Raw genomic sequence first — 22,892 nt, 5'->3', positions numbered from 1 at the left:
GTTGGTTTTATTGTATCATAATTTACACAGCTTTAGCAATTGTGACACAAATACTTTTAATTATTTTATTTTGTGGATATAACTTTTCATGACTTTGCAAATACTAACATTTTTGTTAGTACTTAAATTTATGGATTAGAGAAGGGGTTTTATTGTTTCTACAGAAAGGTCTTTGTTCTTTGGATCTTTAAATTCATTGCTTGTAGCAACCACAAGCTACAAGAACTTGGAAACCAAAATAAAACAGTACATTTCCAGTACTTATTACTATAAGTATGGCAAGTATTTCATGAAAACAGTCATCTTTATTAAGCTTTTACTTAAAATCTGAAAAAAAGAACATGGAAAAAAAAAACACAGGCATTATGGTAGGTGGTCTGGTTTTCTGCAATTCATACCAACAGGCCAAAAAGAAAGATAACAATGAAAGTTAGGAAACCATTCTTTGTCTCATACTTGGTTTCTTTCTTCTGATTCAGTGAAACTTAATTTTCATCAATTAATTAAATAATGATAGTAGAAATGCTTTGTCATTAAAATGGAGAAAACAGTAGTTAAACAAATAGAGAAAGAATCTCTCACTAAAGATACAAAACCATATAACCCCTACATGTGCTAGCAGCATGGCTTTGATCTAGGGCTTCTGAAATGCCAAGCAGATGGTTTCAACATTGTGCTATCCAACACACCTTATTTTGCCTGACATATGATGTTTAATTACCTGACACAATCATCCAGGCAAGCTATGACTGTCACCTCTAGGCTCCTCTCTGCTGGTATCAGCCCCTCTTGTGGCTCAATACGGAACACAGAATTGGGACGCACCTACAGGTAAGAAATTTTGAAAATTTGTAGTCAAAATATTCTATACATTTTAAACAAGTCTATCAAGCATGGTTAAACGAACTTGTACCCAATTTGCTTGAAATATGCTTTTCTTGACAAATATCAGCAATCTACTAAGTGTACCATGTCTAATTAATAATAATAATAATAATAATAATAATAGTAATAATAATAATAATAATAATAATAATAGTAATAATAATAAAAAATTAGTATGATTATTCTTCCTTAGGTGCCCCCTAAGAAGAAAGTATAAAAAATTGTATACAAACAGTTAATAGTAATTACATGTTACTTATATATAATATTTGCTAATATTCCTTGATATGGTAACTATCTGCATAAAATGAGAAAACTTATTACCTCATGTCTACTGAGATACAAACATACAACATGAGAACCGTGTAACTATGTCATTTTGTAAAATTTGGTTAATTGTAAGTGGATGAAGTTATTTGATATCTATATCTATTTACTGTTTAGTTCTCCTGGCTGTAAGGCCAAGAATATCTTAAATGATTTCAATGCTCAGCAATTAAAAAAATAAAGAAAAAAAACAACATACTTATGAATTTCATAAAACAATATTTTTGGACAGTAGTGGAGTGACTCATGTTGTGGAAAACTGCCTGGTAAGAACTGTTTTAAATTCTTGGTTTATTTGTTTCTGTAAATTATGTTATGGTCTGTTTGAAAGTTAATGCTATGGGATGACATCCTGTAATTTTGACAAATATTGATTCCCCTAAGACCCGTGAAAGATGCAGAAATAAGTTTCATGAATATTTATATTTTTGTAACAATGTGCTACTGTAAATCCCCCCATTTTTCAAATCCGCCAAAAGACACTTTAAAAACTTATTCCATACTAACATTAATGACAACAATTTTTGGGGCATTTAAAAATGAACAGTGTAGCAGCTGTTGTTTTACAAGGAATTTTACACTTCATAAGAATTGTATGCATTTAATAATAAGACAAGGGGTCAGCCCTAATATCTTTTTCTAAACGATTCTGGAGCAGAGAGAGGGCTTTGAATAGGGTCCATGGTTCTATTATGAAATAAATACAATGCAATGAACTTACCATATGTGCTGTAAATTTGGCTGGGATAAGAGATTCATTGGATAACAGGATTTTCTTGGGTTTATCTATCAAAACTGGTATGACTCCCCAGTCTAGTTCAGGAGGCATAATGTGGACAACTGGACCCTCTCCAATACAAGTTATGTGCACTGGCTGTTAAAATTATAATACAGATATAAATATATTCAGTACAAGTCTGTTTTTTAAACATCTTTTATTATATAGAACTATGAATCTGTATCTCCATACAAACATGAAAATACATGTACTTAACCTATAAATACATGTACTTAACCAATAAAGACATGTACTTAACCTATAAATACATTTATTTAACCAATAAATACATGTACTTAACCAATAAAGACATGTACTTAACCTATAAATACATTTATTTAACCAATAAATACATGGACTTAACCAATAAATACATGTATTTAACCAATAAATACATGTACTTAACCAATAAATACATGTTGTTAACCAATAAATACATGGACTTAACCAATAAATACATGTATTTAACCAATAAATACATGTACTTAACCAATAAATACATGTTGTTAACCAATAAATACGTGTATTTAACCAATAAATACATGTATTTAACCACTGACAAGGATATATGATTAAATAGAAAAAGTTTCAATTTCAGTTGCACTTATGATGAATTTATATTTTCTCTAGACAGATAAACACACATACAGGTTGCAAGAGACATAGCTCAACAGACAGAAAGACAGAGAAACAGATATGAAGGTAGACAAGACAGATAATATTTGGGCTTAACCGTGTGTCGGCATAACAATGACTATATGGTGCCAATTAAAAGTAATGTAAACATATAGAATGGCACAAAAGCTTCAGACTCTTCCGAATAAATGTCGAATGAAGCAATACAAGATAAAATATAATGGGTAAAGATGATACAATTCTGAAAAATATATAGAAAATAAACTATAAAAGTAAACAAATAAAAATTTTTAAGTATTGGGTGAAAGTCTGTAATATAAACTACACCCCCTCAAAATGTTCAATTATAAAGTTCCATAGCTGAGTTCACATAAAAGTAAATCTGTCTCATAGGGTGGAGTCAATATCCTTTAACACTTTAACCCCTGGAGGTTTTTGTCTTTTTTATCTGAAATTCATGTAGGAAACACATTTTGAAAGCTATTTCTGAATGCATCCTAAAACACCAACTTCCAGGTGATCTTCCAATAACATACTGCCTAGCTGTGTTAGAAACATTGTTTTTCATTGGCTATTTGGCTCACGCATGAGCAGAAGGGTAAAAGTTGGAGTTCTTTTTGGATTCTGCACATACTTGCTTACAAGTCAAGTATGACAACAATTAACAGACTCTGATATGCATTTGCATAATGTACCAGCAGATCTGGGTCAATGTTGTTTGTTCTACATATTACTCCTAACAACACATGGAATATCAATATAAATTAGACGCATTATCATGATAGTGAACTACATAAAATAATCTGGTCTTCACACAGAATTTAGGTTTGCATCATAAGTTGATTTACCAAAGGTGGATCTGGACTGCCAAAGATAGAAATGTAGGCCACTGTGTCCTGTTCCTCCAACATCTGAGCCTCAATAATGATAGGCACATCTTGTATAGAGTGTGGCTGCACAATACCCTGGAGAAATGTATAGAAAATCCTTGTTGCACTTCAATCACTGATATATTTACATCATGTATTTAATGAATTTATTATTGCATTTTAAAACAATTTGTGTTTGTCAATGAATTTGCACTCTTAATAAATATTTAACAATACGTTACAGTTAAATAAATTCCTCAAAGTAATATCATGCAGAAACAAAGTAGAAAGTTGAAGAACTGATTTAAAACCTCAAAAATGTTACTTTAATTTCACTAAATTTGACAAGGGAATCTTAATATTTGATTGTTATCACATATCTCACATGTATACTTATCTCCTGAACTGAATATCTTGAAAAGCAGATTGCTTTGGATTTTAGAGTTCAGAAACATTGCATTTACTTCTATTTTTCTTAAGTCACAGATTCTAAAGGTCATTTTAACACTGACAGAATACTACACACAAAACCTGTAATTTTCAATTTTCCATTGCACATGCACATCATTTGTGAATAAACAGAATGAGTATTGTCAAAAGACAGTTTCTATATGAAGACTGAAAATTTCCATATTATAACTCCTTTTTTTAAAACTTTAAACACCTGCAAGGAGCAAAGGCTTGAACAGAATGATTAATGACTTTAAAGAACACTCCTTCAGAAATTTGCATTCTTAATATCTGAGTCCACCTCAGCAAGTGATTTGGATTTTATGTTTTGAAACTCCTGAAGGAAACTTCAGAACTTAAATCAGGCTGTGACCATCGAATCAGTTAGAATATAGTTATCTGTCACTGGTTTATGACAAAACACAAGCTAAAACCCCAAGTTTTATCATCAGTTTCTGAACAGTGCCAATACAGAAGTAAAGTTACTTGAGACTGGTTCATGACAAATTGCAATCTAAAACTTAAGTTTTAATATCAGCTACTAAACAGTGCTGTTACAAAAGTAAAGTTGCTTGCGGCCAGTTTGTGACAACTCTCAATCAACCAACTGAACACTGACATGACAAAATGAAAAGAATCATTTATTTCTTATTTAACAAGTATCCTATTATCAACTGATATTTTCTATATGATATACAGAAAGTAGATTCATTTAAATGACACTTTGGTTTTCTACGCATTTATATTTATTGTAAACTACAGCTACCATAATTTGTTAACTCCCAAGTTGACAGTGTCCCATTTTTAAATGCCATAGATTATTACTCAAGGATGTTAGGTGTGAAACCATGAACTATTTATTATAGAATACCTTTGGATGTTGGCTTCGAAAGAAGATAGGTGTCTCCTTTCTGACTGATTGTGGCAGCAGCTCATATTTAGCAGGAAGATCTGAATCATTGTGCAGTCTCATGCAGTGCTCATACGGGTGACGCAGAAAACATCGATTGTAGTCAAGTATGGGAGATAAGACTGTGATGGTGGGCACAATACATCTGCAAAACATGTGTATATAGGTACAACACTTGTATATGTTAACTCAAAATGCTGCATTTGGTATATACTCACTTATAAGAAGAGTCATTCTGCAAACTGCACAGACCCAGATCTGCCACAGCATAATGCACCAGCAGATCTGGGTCTGTGCAATTTGTTAGTAGTAATCAAGAGATCAAACAAAATAAACCCTTATCTGCTGGTACATTATGCTATGGCAGATCAGGATCTTTCTTGTTTGCAGTTTGAGTCGATTTATAAGCAAGTATATATGTATTCAATTCATCAATTGATAATACCCATGTCATTTTAATAAAATATCAATAAATGACCTTGCAATTAAGATTTATCAATTCATTACTTTTCTATTATATCATGGATGGTAAAATGTTACCAAGAACTTTCCATCCCCTTTAATCTGATTAAGTTAACAATTCTAGACAGTTGGTCAATAAAAATACTACAGAATCAAGACTTTCTACTTGCATTGCAAGATACAGTGGAAAACACATAATTTCTGAAAACCCAATATTTCAGGCCAAAAATTACCAGTTGTCAGAACCGGAGTTTGTGTATGAATTTTAGACTTTTTGGCCTTATATCCAAAGCAGACCTGTCCAAACTACACATGGACAAACTTTGCAAAAAGTAAGATAAGTTTAAGATTTGGAATAAACAGTGTCCAGAACGCAAAAGTGATGGGTCCAATATTAAGCAAAGAAAAAAAAAATCCAATGTTTACCCTCCTGCAGATGCACGAGCAAAATAACCAGCAAAAAAACAATGTCTTTCAGACAACTAGACATCCAGCTAAATGAAAATCTCCTGGAAGTGGATGTATTTGGATGTATTCAAAAGTAGCCCCAAAAATGCTTCTCCTACCACTATTTCAGGTGGAAATGACAAGAATCTCCATGGGTTAATGAGTTAACTTACTTGGCAGCGATTGGCAAAGACACAATTTCTTCTCCAACATTCTCAACATCCACTACAAGTGCCATCTCATATTTCTTGATTGTATTTGAGATGAAATTCACAGTCACTTTAATCTCACTCTGAGGTTGAATTACTCCTGATGATGGAATTATTTCAAATTCTTTTGGTGGTCCAGCACCTTGATTTGGTGTTGGAGACCCCATTTCACTCTGGGTACTATCAAGGTCAGCTGTTCCACAAACACTGTCTGTAATCCCATCACCAGGGACTCTTAGCTTGAATGTCATTGGGACCAGAGAAGTATTCATCAGGGTACATGTTTGTGTGTTCAGGAAACCTGTGGGATCAACAAAATATTGAATTATTTTAATCTGATTAAAATCTGAATTTACTTGTAATAAGTAGTCATTTTGACTTACTCATCAAGTGAAAACCTATCTGGAACACATTGTTATTAATAACTCTTCTAAGCATGAGATACAATACTAAATCTGATAGGCTAACAAAATAACTGGGCTAGGAATTCTAAATTTATAAGTTCCTGTCATCTGACTGTTATGCTGGAGTTCTTGATATTAATAAGCTTGGAGTTATATTTTTTTCAAAGAACGGTACAATATCCTATAGAGATTTTATGCACTGTTTGCCACTGATTGTGCTTTACAGAGAACAAAAAACCCACCTCATGAAGGTGTATGTTTTGTACAAATCCAAAGTTATTTCATCTAGTAGCTGTAAATGACACACTCACATGTTCAATACCTGTCCAGACCAACCCAAGTTCCAAGTTGGCTGCCTTGGTGTGTCCTTGAGAAAGGCACTTAGTTCCTACCTTCTCAGTATGATACATCAACTATTTTACTCAAAGTGCCATTAGAAACTAAACAACAAACCAAGTGAACTGAAATTGCTCCTTACCATATGAAACAGTTCCAAACTTCAGTCTAGATACATCAAACTGGAATGTTGGTCCTATTACTGAGCCACTGCAAATAAATTTTAATTAATATTGTACACAGCAATGGGAAAATATAACTGATAACATGATGCATACATAACGTATTGGTTCTACCATTGCTATAGAAATTTATACAACAAAGTGACATGAAATCATGATGAATTTTTTTAATGTGTTTAAATACTGTAAAATATGCATTATGTTCATAACATCACACTCCATCCTACACAATATTAGCACATGCCTTAATAAGTACACATCCTTTCCCTATGGGCAAATAATGAAGAAAAAAGTTCCCTTACTAAGAGCATGCTTCTTAACTTCATCATGCCTTGTGTGATGAAAGCAGCTGTTGAAACCCATCAAAATGTTATTATTTTTCTGGAACATGGCACTCTGTATGCCTAATGTCTCATTTCCACATAAAATATGAATTTTACATATGCTTTATTCAGTGCAACCTTATCAGGAGATATGATTCCACCCAATCTGTACAACAGCAAACAATGATCAAGGGAGATAACTCTTCTAATATATAATAGCCTTAGCCTGCTCAGACTATATCTGCACGGAGAATTTGCAGATATCAGTCTGGGGAGGAAAAAAATGGCAAAAACTATGCCCCCTTGTGGCTTGTTTACAACAACCAGATACAATTTGATATCACCTCTTTAGAAAGTGTTGGCAAAATGAAGATTATATCATTAAAAAAAAAATACTAACCTTGTATACAACTAAATTGTTCTTAGAACATTCTTGAAGACTTATATAAATTTCACATTTCCTTAACTTTTGAGCATGAATCGATATGCAATGTATTCATTGTTAATTGTATTTAATAAAGTCAACACTTTCAGTTTGGTTATCTAGTGCATAGCAATAAAAATAAAAGCGGACTGGATGATCCAGGCTAAATGTGTATTAAATATGCATTTACAGCTGATGAGAACTTATACAGTATTGTTGGTATGAGCTTATTATGATAAAATTAAAGTTTGCAAATCTTACCCAAATAAAACATATTATCAGCACATAGTAGGGGTGTTATATCAAACAGTATTTACACAATATGCATTAAAACCATTCACAAATTAGCCCTATTTTATACTGTCGATGTTTTGAATTTATCGAATCATTACAAATTTAATGATGCTAAAACATGTTGTAAGCCCAAAACTTACTTAAATCTGACTTTCAGTTGTTCTGGGGAGCCATCCACTTGGAAGTAAAAATCCTCGCTGAAGTCTCCAAGGTAGGGACTGCTAAATGTAACCTGTATGGCTTGATGACCACCTGGCATTACAATGCCCTCAGCTGGATTGAACTGAAAACAAGGGCCAAAAACAGATGTCTGTGGCATCACACTATAAATAGCATCAATGTCACCTTTGTTGACCATGACAATTTCATACATGTGTGTTGAGCCAATGAAAATATTTCCCATGTCGAGGGTTTCAAATGAGAATTCCAATTTTGGACCAATTCCATCACCTCTGATACGAAGTGGTAACCTGCTTTCTCTGCCTGTGATATCACAGAATGCTGTTCTGGTGTATGACTTTGCTTCACGAGGCCTGAAGATAATGTTTGCTTCAAATGAGGAATTTGGCCAGATATCTCCCTCTACTGGCTCGAACTTGACAACATCATCATTAAATATCATTTGGTCAGTGTCTATCAGCTGAAATAGTGAGTAAATCAATGTATATTTGTGAAAAAGTACACATATAAACTTTTTTAAAAATATGAAAGAATGTTATTTTCATACAAATACATTGTAAATTAATACACATCTTTAAATTTAATGTGCTTTCTGATTGGTTAACATCAGATTTTCTGGCAGTATCATCTGCTATATTTATCCAGATATTTTGATGTTTTTATAATGTCCTTACCCTTGCTGTGGACAATGAAATCTCTGGTTATTATTTAATATTTTAAAATATTTACCAAGCCGTTGTAACAACGAATTGGACTGATTAAAATCACAACATGTGATGCAGAAAACAAAGTTATTAGTTCATACCAACCAGGAAGGATCTAATTATGAATTTATAACCCTTTAAAATATCTACAAACAACTGCTAAAATTTTTTGTATATTTCTTGAGACTTGTTAGGGATGTTCTATTTAAATGTACATGGAACCCAGGGGAGTCATTTATAACAAATATATACCAAATACTCTGATTACTCAAAGACTACATGTAAAATTGATCCAAGACTGTAAATAGCATTTATGGGTAACTACTTCATATTCAAAGTGCCTTCCCTAGGTTTTATTTATGTTTTACTGAAATAACTCTTATTGTTAACTATTTGCAATTATAAAAATTCAGTTTTATATATTACAGGATTCATGAAGTAACGAAGCTTAAAAATCAAAGACACATTGCATGAAAAACCTTCATTTCGCTATGACATTTCAGGCAGTATGTAACTGATTTTCAAGTAAAAGCCATTCATGCACTGTGTAATAATTTTCAAGTGAAGGCCGTTCAAGTACCGTGTAACTGATTTTCAAAGTGAAAGCCATTCATGCACTGTGTAATCGATTTTCAAGTGAAGGCCAGTCATGCACTGTGTAATCAATTTTCAAGCTTCATGACTTCATGAATTCTGTAATAAAATCATGTTTACATATTCTCCAACACACATCTATAGCTATAATATAAATTTTTTTACATTTGATTGATTCTACTAATTAAATATACTGCTGATAAAACTAAATTTTCAATAACATCCATTGTGGTTTTTTTTTCTACTTTTCATAATATCTGATCTAACTTCATTAAATAATAGCAAATATATGACTTAAGATTACAGAAACAATCTCAGGAGCACATATGGTAATTATTTTCCCCACCATTTTCCTGTTCTGGAAGGTTCGGTTGAGGATGGACAGTTTATCACGCAGAGTTGGATCCTGAATGCATTCCTCCAGGAATCTGTCTGTGTCTGACTTCTCTTCCTCTAACACACTGGATATTATTCTGAAATGAAACATGTCATAAATCCATAAAATGGATAGTATACTCAGTTTTACACACACAAAAAACATGACAGAAATCCATAAAATGGATAGTATACTCAGTTTACACACACAAAAGCATGACAGAAATCCATAAAATGGATAGTATACTCAGTTTTACACACACAAAAGACATGACAGAAATCCATAAAATGGACAGTATACTCAGTTTACACAAAAAAAAACATCATAAATCCATGAAATGGATAGTATACTCAGTTTTACACACACAAAAACACAACAGAAATCCATAAAATGGATAGTATACTCAGTTTACACACACAAAAAACATGACAGAAATCCATAAAATGGATAGTATACTCAGTTTTACACACATACAAAACACAACAGAAATCCATTAAATGGATAGTATACTCAGTTTTACACACACACAAAAGGCACAACAGAAATCCATAAAATGGATAGTATACTCAGTTTTACACACAAGAAAAAAAAAAAATCTGGTCATTACGTCCTGAAGAATTTTTAAATCTTTTTCTTTGGTGTTGTGGGGGGGAAGTCATGATGTATCAAAACTATCATCAATATAAATATATCCAGCCTGAAGATAGTACATTTGAGTTCAAGTTTGTTCCAACCAATCATAAGGAATGTTTCTTTAAAAGGTCATTTTTGATTGGCTGGGAGCTGAAACTCAAGTCTCCAACTCAAAGAGATTTTATGACTTCCAGATTAGCTATGTTGACAATCAAAGTGTGGATAACTATAAGATATTTTTGTAAATCATCAAAAATGAAACAAAAACATCTTCTGTTGTTGTTGTTGCTGCTGCTGATGATGATGAAGATGGTAACAGTGATGATAAAGATGACAACAATGATGACAACAATGATGACGATGATGACGATGATGATGATAACGGTTTTTAAAAACTCATTCTGGTTACATAACCAATCTCCCATGAGACTTTACGATGGGGACCTGGGTTTACCTGGATTTATTATAGAAGTAAAAATTTAAGGAGAAAATCCTCTCCCATTTTTAAAACAAAAGGAGGCATTTTTAAATAATGATTTAATGAAGTAAACAAAGGCATAGCATCCTAATATTTTACAATGACTTTTGCACACCTGGTCAATTTTCTGGTGTAATTTTTTAGGAAGTAGTAAGAATCATGCAATCATACATCTAAGAATGAACCCTGGGTTTACACTCCACACATCAGAGTACATTTGATGCACATATAAATACAGTATTTGTGATTCTTACTTGAGTTTCTGCTGATCTTCTTCCTCCTGTGTCGCATACTGACTCCATTTAAAATGAGCAATGACATTTGTCCGATTGCTAATGGTAACAGTCCTTTGATTGGCCATGGAAATAAAGGTGTTCTCTATTCGAATGGAGTTTTTATCCAGACGGACATTGGAATCTTGTGCAGCACCATACAGGGTAATGAAGATATCTTCACCTAAATCAGAAGGATGGAACTGTAATTATTGCTAGAAGTGTAAAATTGCAAATCCCATTTAAAGGTAATATTACAGAGATAAGACATAAGCAACAGATAAAATAATATGTAGATAAAATGAATCAAAAAAAGAAAATAATGCTATGCAAGAGTATGGAATATGGAAATAATATATATATATATATATATATATATATATATATATATATATATATATATATATATATATATATATATATATATATATTTATATATAACATTAATTTCATAGGAATATACTCTACAATGAAAGTGCCTTACTGGATCCCAAGTATGTTTTACTGGTACTGCCAAAGTCTCCCTTACAGTTTTATCTCAGAAAACAGGACAATCACTTTCTGTAACATTATAAACAAATAAATATAGAAATTATTTATCTATTAGTTAGATCTCATGTATAAGTTTAATAAATGCACACAACATACAAAATATTAGAAAGAACATGCAAAATCAAACAACCGATCATTTTATCATATTTAAACATACCTATAACATAGTGCAAAAATCAAACAACCGATTATTTTATTATATTTAAACATACCTGTATCATAGTGCAAAATCAGATCCTTTTTGCAATCCCCAACCTTCTGTGGTTTGAATTCTACTGTAACCTGCATGCTCTCCCCAACAGGAAGAGTTCCAATTTCTGGGGTTACTGAAAAAGGTCTGAAAGAGAAATTTTTAAACCATGGAACATAATCTTTCTTGAAAAGAACATCTTTTTTGGTATCACTTTTCTAATACAGTATCCCTAATACAGGCATAAATAATTCTGTAGTAAATACACAATAGAGACCACTTTCAGTGCCAGTCTTAAGCTTCCATCGGTCTTGGTCTATAATAGGACATGTGTTTGCAGGTTTAATACTAATTTCTAAAACATACCAAATATTCAAACACATGAAAATTACACACTGCAAGCTCTATATTATTTACTTCACTAAATCTTGCCTATATTTAGAAAATTTCGAGCATTTTTTCAAATTTAAGGGAGTGAAGAATTTCCTCCTAAATCATCCGTCTAGAATAGACCCCGATCTACTCCTCATTCAACCATAATCACCTTCCCATGACCAAACATATGGTAGCAACAACAACATTTAATTTATTGATGTAATAATTATTATTACAGCACATTCTGTCTTATCAAATACCTCCATATATGAGACAATTGTTCATAAAGGACAACTGCAAACTTCTATTCTCAATAATATTATCATTTTCGACCTCAATATAAGGGACATCTGCATATAAGGAACACTTGTTTGGTCCCCTGGGTGTCCTATATAAAAGGATTCTCCTGTATTATCATGTATATATATACATTTTATGGATCCTGCTTTACAACTTGTTGCTTAATTAAGTCTCTATTTCCTAAGTTGCTAATAAGCATTAAACAGAATAGGAGAAAGAAAATGATCTGGTGATAAAGTACTTACTTTTCAGCAGTGAGTGTAAATTTGGCCTCCTTGTTTCCTATATTCCTTACAAGCAAAGTTTTAGTGTTGGTGTACTTTACAGGCCCAATGGGGAAGTTGATCTCATCAGGAAAATCAAGGAGCCCTCGGGCCCCTATTGCTCTGACTGGCACTATGAACTTCTCTCTCTCAGTGGTACACACCAGCTCATGATGATAGTCCTGCAATGGATGGAAGATAGTACACATTAAATAAAAACAACACTAAGAAGTACTTCAAACTGTAAAGCAGCCTCACTGCTCTTCCAATAGCATGTAAGGAATAGTTCTCTATTCCAAAAATACTGTCCTTTGTCCTATATGATTTCATTTCTTGGTGGGGCATAGAAACACAAAGAGCAGACAATATTCAACAAAAAGTATTTGTGTTTCTTGATTTGTATTGGCCTTGCACACAAATGGAGTGTTTTCACCAGTATCAAACTTCCACTTGCATTATGATCTAAGTAGTTGATCTGAGACAAACGTTTATCACATTTCAGTTATTGGTAATGAAAAATTCCATGAATGAAGAATGCATTCTGAAAACGTATTTTATGGCAGTCATTCCAATTTATTTAAATACGTTTATCCTTCAGTTAAGTCAATGCAGCATTTATTTTTCATTGTATGTCTATATGTGTGTCTGTGCGCATCATGATTAAAAACAAAAAAATGATGCAATAATTATAGGTTACTGCATCTGTATGGGAAAATATGAACGAGTTTTGGGAAGGAATACTGCATGACCTTGGGAGTGCAGTATATCCTTCCGACAAAACGAGTTCATATTTTCCCATACAAATGCAGTAACCTTTTTATTATATGCTCATTTTTTTATTCTACCCAAGGTTTAATTATATAAACAAAATACACTACAAGAAACAACGTAAATGAATGAATGCCGTATTCCAAACTAAATACACAAGTGCAGATTTGTTATTACACAATGACATCATTATTAATGCGCACATAACTCCGTCCAGATAAATGTTTTGAACTTAGTCGCGTGCTCGACATAACTTTCGAAAGAAAATGGTGTGTCTAGTTAAAATTGAAATTTGCAGTCATATTGTGAATGTATGCGCATTGCAACAACTTTTCCATTTGATCGGGAATGAATATATTTTGTTATTTTGTTTTGATTCAACAAAAGTTTGTGATTTTGGACTGGATTCATCTGTGCAAATTATACATGAAATACATTGGATTGAAGTGGCGCAGGAGAAGTGTGTTTACATCTGCAAATGTGTTTCTGTTTCTGTCACTGAAGGTTTGAAATCATAATGTGGGAAAAATATGAAGTCTTTCAATTGCAATTATCAAAAAGATGTTATGGAATTTAATGCTTATTTCATTTTGAGTGCAGTAAGGAGGATGCAATTGCACTATCATCGAAAGCCTAAATTCGTAACATTGTATCAACGCGGAATGTGCCAAAACAGCTGGGTTTTTTTGCAGTCCACGAAACATGTTTTAGTTCATTCAGAAACAAATTTAAACAACCACAACATAAAGAGCCTCTTACGTGAGTGTACATGATTTGTGTACAAATCAAATGTGCTGGCGTCTGCGTCCATTGTTTGTTTACAATAGAACGTAGTTCCTTTTATGCATGTGAATGCTATATGTGTATTGTCACGCGAGTTCAGTATCAGCTAATATTGAATGATTCTGACAATGTAAAGTTAACGGGGAAAAAATTAGCATATAATAATAAATAATAATAGTATTCAAACTTGGGACAAACAGCAGGTCCCAAACATCAGAAAACCCTATTATAAACAAGGTTATTGTCACCAACCTTCTTCTCATCTGGTGTGAACTGTATTTTAAATGTTGTAGGCAGTCCAGGACCAACTTTGTGTCCAACATCATGTGGGCTGATAATCTTGAAGTATGGGGAGTTAGCCTGTGTGACCTTCACCAAGCGAGGAACCTGTTGAGGGCAATAAGAAAACAAAAAACTTAAAATAAAGCTTTGTACAAGTACAGTTTAACAGGAACAAGTTCTTCTACAGCCAAAAGGTCCTCCTCATACCTAGCATGGATAGGTTTAACTCTATTTTTACTTTTTTCTGGTATCTTCAGTTGGAATATGTGTAGATCACTCCAGTATATATGTTGTAGATATTTGAAATAATTCATTCCTAATTATGATGGAATTACATTAATCACAGAATTACTCTAATTAATGACCTAATTGCTACCTAACAAATATAGAAAGTAGTTTATACTTAAGAACTTAATTTTGTTTTTGATTTTTATATCCAAACAGTGTTTGCTTCTTTTAAAACACAACTTTAATTTTGGTTGAGTGTAATATCAAATTATCTCATGAACAAGAAATTTCTTTTATAAAATTACCCCATTAAGCTCTTCTCTTTGACTTTGAACTCAAAAAGGTTAATAGTGTTACTTTTAAATTCTATGTATGATCTAAGAACCAATTTTTCTCAAATTTCCAACACCACAATTAAAATTATATGTGGCTTAAAGACTTCCTTATAAGGGAACCCACATGCAATCTTTGACCTTGACCAAGAAGATATGGTGTGAATCTATTGATGTATGCAAGGCATTGGAGACAAGTATACTGGGCACAGGGGTTAGAATCAGGACATTCTTACCATATTCCATCAGAATATGTTCAATGGTTCTTGATCTAGCATGCTGATTGCAAGCAACAATTGATGTCAACGACAAGAATATACTTAATGATGACATAACTCTGTCCAAAATGGAACAGATGAGACTAAAAGGCACATGTAAGTCTATGGGCCATAACTCCATCCAACATGGACAAAACTCATAAAAGGCACATGTAAGTCTATGGGCCATAACTCCATCCAACATGGAGTTGACAAAACTCATAAAAGGCACGTGTAAGTCTATGGGCCATAACTCCATCCAACATGGAGTTGACAAAACTCATAAAAGGCACATGTAAGCCTATGGGCCATAACTCCATCCAACATGGAGTTGACAAAACTCATAAAAGGCACATGTACGTCTATGGGCCATAACTCCATCCAACATGGAGTTGACAAAACTCATAAAAGGCACATGTAAGTCTATGGGCCATAACTCCATCCAACATGGAGTTGACAAAACTCATAAAAGGCACATCTGGGTCTTTGAGACAATGCTAGTACAACATTACATCAGAACATTTTGAATGATTCTTGAGCTATGCAAGTTACAAACAACATCCCATTTCAAGATATGTTACAAATTATCAGGGGCCAAACTATATCCAATATGGAGTTGATGAGACAACAAAAAAAACAACATAAAAGACACCTCTAGGCCCATGAAATAATGTACCCATCAAACTGCCTCAAAATAAGTGGAGCTGATCTGACACACTACCATGAACGCTAGTTCTTACACAGGTAGTATTTGCATGCATTATAACTTTTTTAAATTCTAACCCCTTTATTTGATTTTGACACAAAAGACAATACAAAGCAGGCCTTATTTTAACTGACTGTAACAACATGAGAAACACTTCCTCAAATCAGACAGCAAAACACAGTCAGCACTTATGACACAGCTATAATGATAAATTGATACTTATCATATCTAAATACAAAATGGCATATGGCATTTGTGATGATTACACTGAAAATGAATCAAAAGATATAACTAAATCATGAATTTCACAAGACAAAACTTATTTAATTGATATTTATTAAGTGCTGCCCACAGCAGGCACTACTGACATTTTCATGCATCAAAATATTAAATATTGCTATTTACTGTGCAATGAGAAAAATGTATTTGTAAAGAAAATGTAACAAATTATATCACTTATTATTACATACTGAAATTTCATGATGCTGAATAAAATTTCTGGGCACCAATTGCCATTTTCAATGACAAAACGAGTGAATTTTCAAAGTTTAATATCCAATTTTGGTCACACCAGAGTTTTCTTCACATTTAACAAATAAGGGCCAATTCATTTGCTATTTTCTATATTAAAAAAATGGGATTCATGCCTGACACTGCATTGCAAAAGGGTCTGCAAGTTATCTGGGTGCAAGTTATTGAGGGAAAGGTATACATGTAAGGGTTGCACAGCTTTAATTGTTGCAAAAAGTGTGAATGGATAGACAGTTTGATAGATGGATTGATGGACATGGTGATTACTATACGGCCGTCATATCTTGAAACATAAAAGTTATGGGATCAATCAGTAATGATTTTAAACAAGAAAATGTTTGTATATTTACATATTCCTTTTTTATGACAAGATTAGATGCATAAAAATTCATAAAAGCTAGCAGCATGGTAAATATTACCTATTATATATTAGTATATGTACCTTGTCATTGTTCCGCAGGGTTAGGGGTACTTCATAGGTTTCAAATGGTTCAAACTTCTGGTAGAAAATCTCAGAGGGAAATGGCTGAAACATTGGCTCATCAATGTTGACTTGAGAAAACTGAAGAAAGAAAAGAAATTATAAAATGTCAATTCCAAATGATTTCAAAGGTAATCATGACACTGTATTGTACTGTAAAGTCAAAGCAGTAGACCAAGATTGATTTTTTTCTTCAAATTTCAGCAATAAATTTATTTTATGAAGTGATAGACCAGTCCACTTATAGGACATATCGCAACTTAGCTGTAATAATTATTATTCATTTTCATTTAGGATCAACTGAGTATCGTAAGAAGTCTATTGAAGAAAACCCCATGTTGATATGACCATCATTTGGGAGTAGAGATAACAATAGTTTCAATTACTGCATCATAACAAAGAACAGCTATCTATTAAAAAAAAAACATGTCTTATAACCTAAACCTATCAGAGGTAAACATTTGCAAACTGAGTAAGGTATTGCATGCATTTTGTTGATGGCTTGCACAAATATCTGTCAGCGGTAAGCCTAACAAAGAAATATCTGTTCAAACATGGCATTGTATACAATGTACATAATATAGTTTGCTAACTGTTGCAGCATTATTGGCAAACAATTTGCAAAATAATGTAACTGAGTACAAATTTTAAACATTTGGTGATTAAGACTACAATACACAATTACCTTCTGTAGAGAAGTATCAGCCATATCCAGTAATTCAATCTTCTTTGGTGCTTTCATGGTATGTGTATTAGCTAGTCTTTGTTCTGTATCCATCTGCATGTCAAACAAAAACTTGCTGGGGGTCATCTGAAAATAAAACGTGACAGTGGAATCAATGGACATCACATAATTTGCATTGTGCCAAAAAATGTGTAACTATTTTATTTCCTATCCAGTTCCTTAACAATGCAGCGGATGCAAAGACAATGATTATCACTTGACAGAATTCTTGATAGGACCATCTCATGATGCTTAAAACTTGTTTGCAAGAGCTTTATTTCTCAGATTTCTACCACTGGTCTACATGTTTGAAGAAATCAGAGAAAAAAAAATAAATAGCTGCTACTTTAGTGTCTTGGGTATGCTACATTGCTATTAGAAACATTGCATAAAGCAAAATTATGAGCCAAGTTTTACTATGAATTAGACACAGCCATCTTGAAAAACACATTCAATTCAACAGTCAGCTGTCTGTTTGTACTTGGAAAAGGCACTTTCTTGCCATTACCTTGGCATGATATAGCCAAAGAATGTGCTCAAAGCATGATTAAGAGACAAGCAACCAATTCAAGTTTTTGCTTCCACCATGTACAAGTTTCCAAAATGAAAAACTCTTCAATAAGTCTTTTCAATTATTGAGATTTGAAGCTAATTAGAAAACATGTCCCTTGAAGGGACTAATGCTCTACTGGCCAAAAAAATGTTCCAGGAATTCAAGACAAGACCATTTCTTAATTTTAAATGCTAAATGTTGAAACCACCTTAGATAATCTTAGTAATAACAAGATTTTTAATTTAACTGTGTTGAATGTCAGATTGGCACCGTTTTTATTTAGGGCAAACAAGACATCATAAGAAGTCTTCTGGTGGAAATTCCATGTTTATATGATTTTCCATTTTGGAGTAGTAACAATAACCTGATGATGAGATTTTCAGGATGACTGACACTAAAGCCATACTGGACATCAGAATGGCACCATTTCCATGAAAGACCAACAGCCTTTTGGTGAAAGCACAAAATTAATGTGACCAGTCATCTAGGACATACATGTAGCAAAAACATGATTTTCAAGATGTCAATTGCAGAAGTAAATTCCCTTATAACCAATTAGACATCATGATAAGTCTTTCAGTGAAACCCTCATGATGATAGGCCAATTCATTGAGGGGTAGTGACAACAAGATTTTCAAGATGGCAACCATGGCACCATTCTGGATAGCTGAACAGCACTGATAGACCAGCTAGACATTAGCTGTCCTTTAGTAAAAATCACATGCTGATGCAACCATCTGCTCTGGAAGGAGTAGCAAGCTGGATATGTAAGTGGTAATCTTTTAATTTGGCAAAATAAGCCTTAATAAGGAATATACTGGCAAATATTTGCCAAAATGATTAATTGCTCAGTTCACAACATGGAGAGAGAGATTTTGGTTACTGAAATCTGGTAGTCTAAATTTCAACATTCTGAACAGTCACTGAGAAATGCACTGCAGGACTAAAAGTGAATATCATTATTTTAAACTAACCATGACTGGAAACAGATACATGTAGGTAGCAAATGAATGATAAAGACAGGGCCAAAGGATTGTGTGAGCACTCTCTTAACATTCATATAAACAGAATATAAAAAAAAAACTTGATTGTAAGTTAAAGGTCAATTGTTTACTGAATCCTCAAATTTCTCAGACAGACAGACCAACAAACAGAGACATAGAGATAGACCTGTATTCAGATGAGACATATACATACAACTACATGATTCTGTCTATTTTCACTAAAACTGGATAAAACGTAAATAAAACAATCTGGGATAATGGAGTTCATTATTTTCTTTGTTAGCATATCTAAAAAGTATACATGATTTGATGTACATTTGGTTTGGGCTGGTTTCACAGCAGAATATGAATACAAGGCAGATTCAGACCAGTGGTCTAGTGCTCCCCCACCACCACCACCTAATTAGCATTTCTGGTGCTGAAACAATAAAAGATGGTTGACCTACTATGGTGTGTCCCTGCACAAGACACTTATGGTTTGTACATGAAACATGGTGGTCCCTTTCTTGTCCCCATCTTACATTATACATCTATTAAATTATGTTCCTAAATAATAAAATTCTACAAAGCTAGTGTCATTAAAGAAGTTAATAGTTTATATTAGGTCCATCTTGAGTCCAGCTTGCAGCTGGATAATACAGAATAATTACCTTGAATTCTGTCTCATCTCCTCTGACTAGTTTGGGATTTCTTGGAGCAACAACCTTGCTCTTGAAATGCTGAGGGTCAATGCCAATGGCCTCCAGGGTCCCTGTTCTACCCACCACCTCTCCAAATGCCCCAAGTGGCATGGTTCTGTAAAGAAACTGACACTGTTATATGTGTAAACTGTGAGCAGCAGTGAAAAATGTAACTCAAAATTTTAAAATTTACCTTTCACTCACTGCAGACCTGGTCTTACATGACAATTCTTGAATATAGTGATTTTCTTCTTTTTGACTTTTCCACCTTTGTCGTGCAACTAGTGTCAGTGCTCATATGCTCAGGAATTCAGAATAAAGTCTGGACTGATTTACCACTTAAAATTGCAGTCACTCTTCTGTCTGTACCATTTGAAGATGACAATGCTACTCTTATTTTCATTATATTTAATTCTGGGTTACCGAATACAAGTAAGCAATATCAAGCACTGCTTGCAAAGAGGCATGGCTTGTTGTTATATGGGTGATATCATCAACTAATGCACTGACTTCTAATATGAAATGGCAGATGCAAAACAAATCATTTCAATAATCCTTATGGTAAAATAGGAAGGAACAGCAGGTTGCCATTTGAGCTCAGCAAATGACAAAGAGTTAGCACAGATTATAATAGTTAGACACGATAAATCTGCCCTGATAAGGATCAGGTCAGATTTATCAGTCTGAGATTATATCAAATCAAAATAGCTGACAAAGCATTTAATGAATTTTCTATAACATAATGCAAATGATACAGAGGGGTCAAAGGTATTCAGACATCTAAGACATTTACATGTTTTATCTGCACATATTTGTGATATTTAGTTCTCAAATGGAGATCTGCCACTCCTTCCAATTTTATTCCAGAGTTTATTGAAATGACCTTGAAAAGTTTCCAGCCACCAAATGATGCAATCAAGGCTATGTGTTGGCCTCATCCCTCTTCAGTGTGATGTTCTCTGCCATATTTACTTATGCCTTCCATGATTGTCACACTGCGACCGACATCACCTATTAGACTGATGGGAAGCTCTTCAATATGAGGAGACTAGAGATGCAGATAAAATTACAGGAGGTGACTGTGATCTTCTATTTGCCAATAACTGTTCCCTGGATGCCAAATCTAAGTCTAATATGCATGAGAGAATGGGCCATTTCTCTTCAGCTTGTGACAATTTTGGTCTCACAATATGTATCAAGAAGACAGAGGTGATGCACCAGCCTGTATCAGGAGAGCCTTATGTAGATCCAACCATCACAGTAAATGGCAAAATCTTCATGGCACAAGTTCAGTTATCTCCACATTGATGACCAACATAGAACTGCTAAAATATATGTGGCAGACTACATGCAAAATGCTATCAGTCTACAAACAAAACTTACGGTCTTCAAAGCCAGTGTGTTGCCGACCCTGCTGTACACTTACAAGACATGGACCGTGTTCAGATACCATGCCAAGAAGCTGAAATATTTTTGCATGGCCTGCATCAGGAAACTGATGAGGATAAGATCGCAGGACAGAGTCCTATACACTGAAGTTCACACACAGGCAAATATTCCAAGAATTTAAATTCTGCCAATGCTATCACAGTTGAGATGGAAAGACCATTTCGTCAGGATGTAGTGATCATACCAGAACAGTTATGTTCTTGCCTGTTTAATTTTTCAGTTCAAGGTTTTTCACTAAAAAATATCTCCCTCTCTCTCAAATCTATAGCCTTTTCCAAAACCCTTATCTACCTATCCATTTATCTATTTAATAAAAAGACTATCTTTATTCTTCTAACCATGACAGCATTTGCATATCAAACAAAATGTATGATGATTAATTAGCAAAAGCCCAGTTTCCTCCAACTGTCTTAACCCTTTACCTCATGCAAGTGCCCTTGGATGCCTCTACTCCATTCGCATGGAAGCGCCTTTTGACACCTGCTGTAAACATCAGCCATTTTTAGCCGGTTTTTCATAGCGCCACCTTCGGGGAAAAGCCCCTATTAGATACTACATTCATTCCTGTGAATGACAATTACATCAGATCATGTGGTCACTGTTTATGCTCTGGTTGATATTTGCTATTTAAAGTGACTGGGTCGTAATTAACACTCTCCAAAATGGAGGTCGCGGATTTCATTCAGTACTTACAAAGTTTTCATCATTAGAATCACAACTATGAAAGATTCAATAACTTAGGTAAAGGCTCTGATATTGATGTAGGCACCAATTAGTTTTTATAAATTATCAAATTCAGATGACTTAGTGATGTAGACGCAGACAAAAAACTTGTGAATTTCAAGTATGATAAATGGCGGTTACAGTTGGTCACATGGCCTCACTGATATGATGGTGAACAAGTTCTCTCAAGATTTTAAATACATAAAAAATTCTTCCGTGAAAAATAATTACATAGCTATAACAATCGGAATTTACTCTTACATTTTTCCACACATAATAGATGTGTACCAAAAATGTAAAATGGTTAAAATTGCTGTTAAACGTAACATACACTACACTGCTTAACAGTTAACAGGCAGGCCTATGCGTATGGAGTCGAACAGGTAACAAGCGTTCTATTTATAGCGTGCTGCACTTTGTAACTATGCTCTATGAGGTAAAGGGTTAATAGACATGATTGTGCTCTATTACATTTTTGTTTTTTAACTATCAGACTTTTGGGACAAATTCTTTTAAAGTAAGTCACTCACGATCAACA

The 22,892-nt window shown here is 33.5% G+C and overlaps 1 protein-coding gene across 1 annotated transcript in view; it reads right to left on the bottom strand.

Annotated features, from left to right (window-relative positions):
• The window catches only part of LOC149780098 (axonemal central pair apparatus protein HYDIN-like), a 240,483-nt gene that overhangs the window by 216,170 nt on the left and 1,421 nt on the right, over positions 1 to 22,892 (bottom strand). The window contains exons 2-16 of the mRNA XM_089936859.1: positions 20,153 to 20,297; positions 17,907 to 18,032; positions 17,183 to 17,302; positions 14,657 to 14,791; positions 12,836 to 13,035; positions 11,938 to 12,062; positions 11,156 to 11,357; positions 9,761 to 9,887; positions 8,077 to 8,576; positions 6,856 to 6,923; positions 5,938 to 6,274; positions 4,817 to 5,000; positions 3,475 to 3,591; positions 1,934 to 2,086; positions 722 to 825 (exon numbers count right to left, since the gene is read on the bottom strand). Of these exons, the coding sequence (XP_089792985.1) occupies positions 722 to 825; positions 1,934 to 2,086; positions 3,475 to 3,591; positions 4,817 to 5,000; positions 5,938 to 6,274; positions 6,856 to 6,923; positions 8,077 to 8,576; positions 9,761 to 9,887; positions 11,156 to 11,357; positions 11,938 to 12,062; positions 12,836 to 13,035; positions 14,657 to 14,791; positions 17,183 to 17,302; positions 17,907 to 18,032; positions 20,153 to 20,293 (2,639 nt within the window). The 5' untranslated portion in view covers positions 20,294 to 20,297. The remainder of the gene's footprint in view (positions 1 to 721; positions 826 to 1,933; positions 2,087 to 3,474; positions 3,592 to 4,816; positions 5,001 to 5,937; positions 6,275 to 6,855; positions 6,924 to 8,076; positions 8,577 to 9,760; positions 9,888 to 11,155; positions 11,358 to 11,937; positions 12,063 to 12,835; positions 13,036 to 14,656; positions 14,792 to 17,182; positions 17,303 to 17,906; positions 18,033 to 20,152; positions 20,298 to 22,892) is intronic.

The sequence above is a fragment of the Sinohyriopsis cumingii genome, chromosome 16 (assembly GCF_028554795.1).
Source record: "Sinohyriopsis cumingii isolate HCF-2022 chromosome 16, ASM2855479v2, whole genome shotgun sequence".
In the NCBI taxonomy this organism is placed as follows: Eukaryota; Metazoa; Mollusca; class Bivalvia; order Unionida; family Unionidae; genus Sinohyriopsis; species Sinohyriopsis cumingii.
This window is presented reverse-complemented; position numbering and strand designations above follow the sequence as displayed.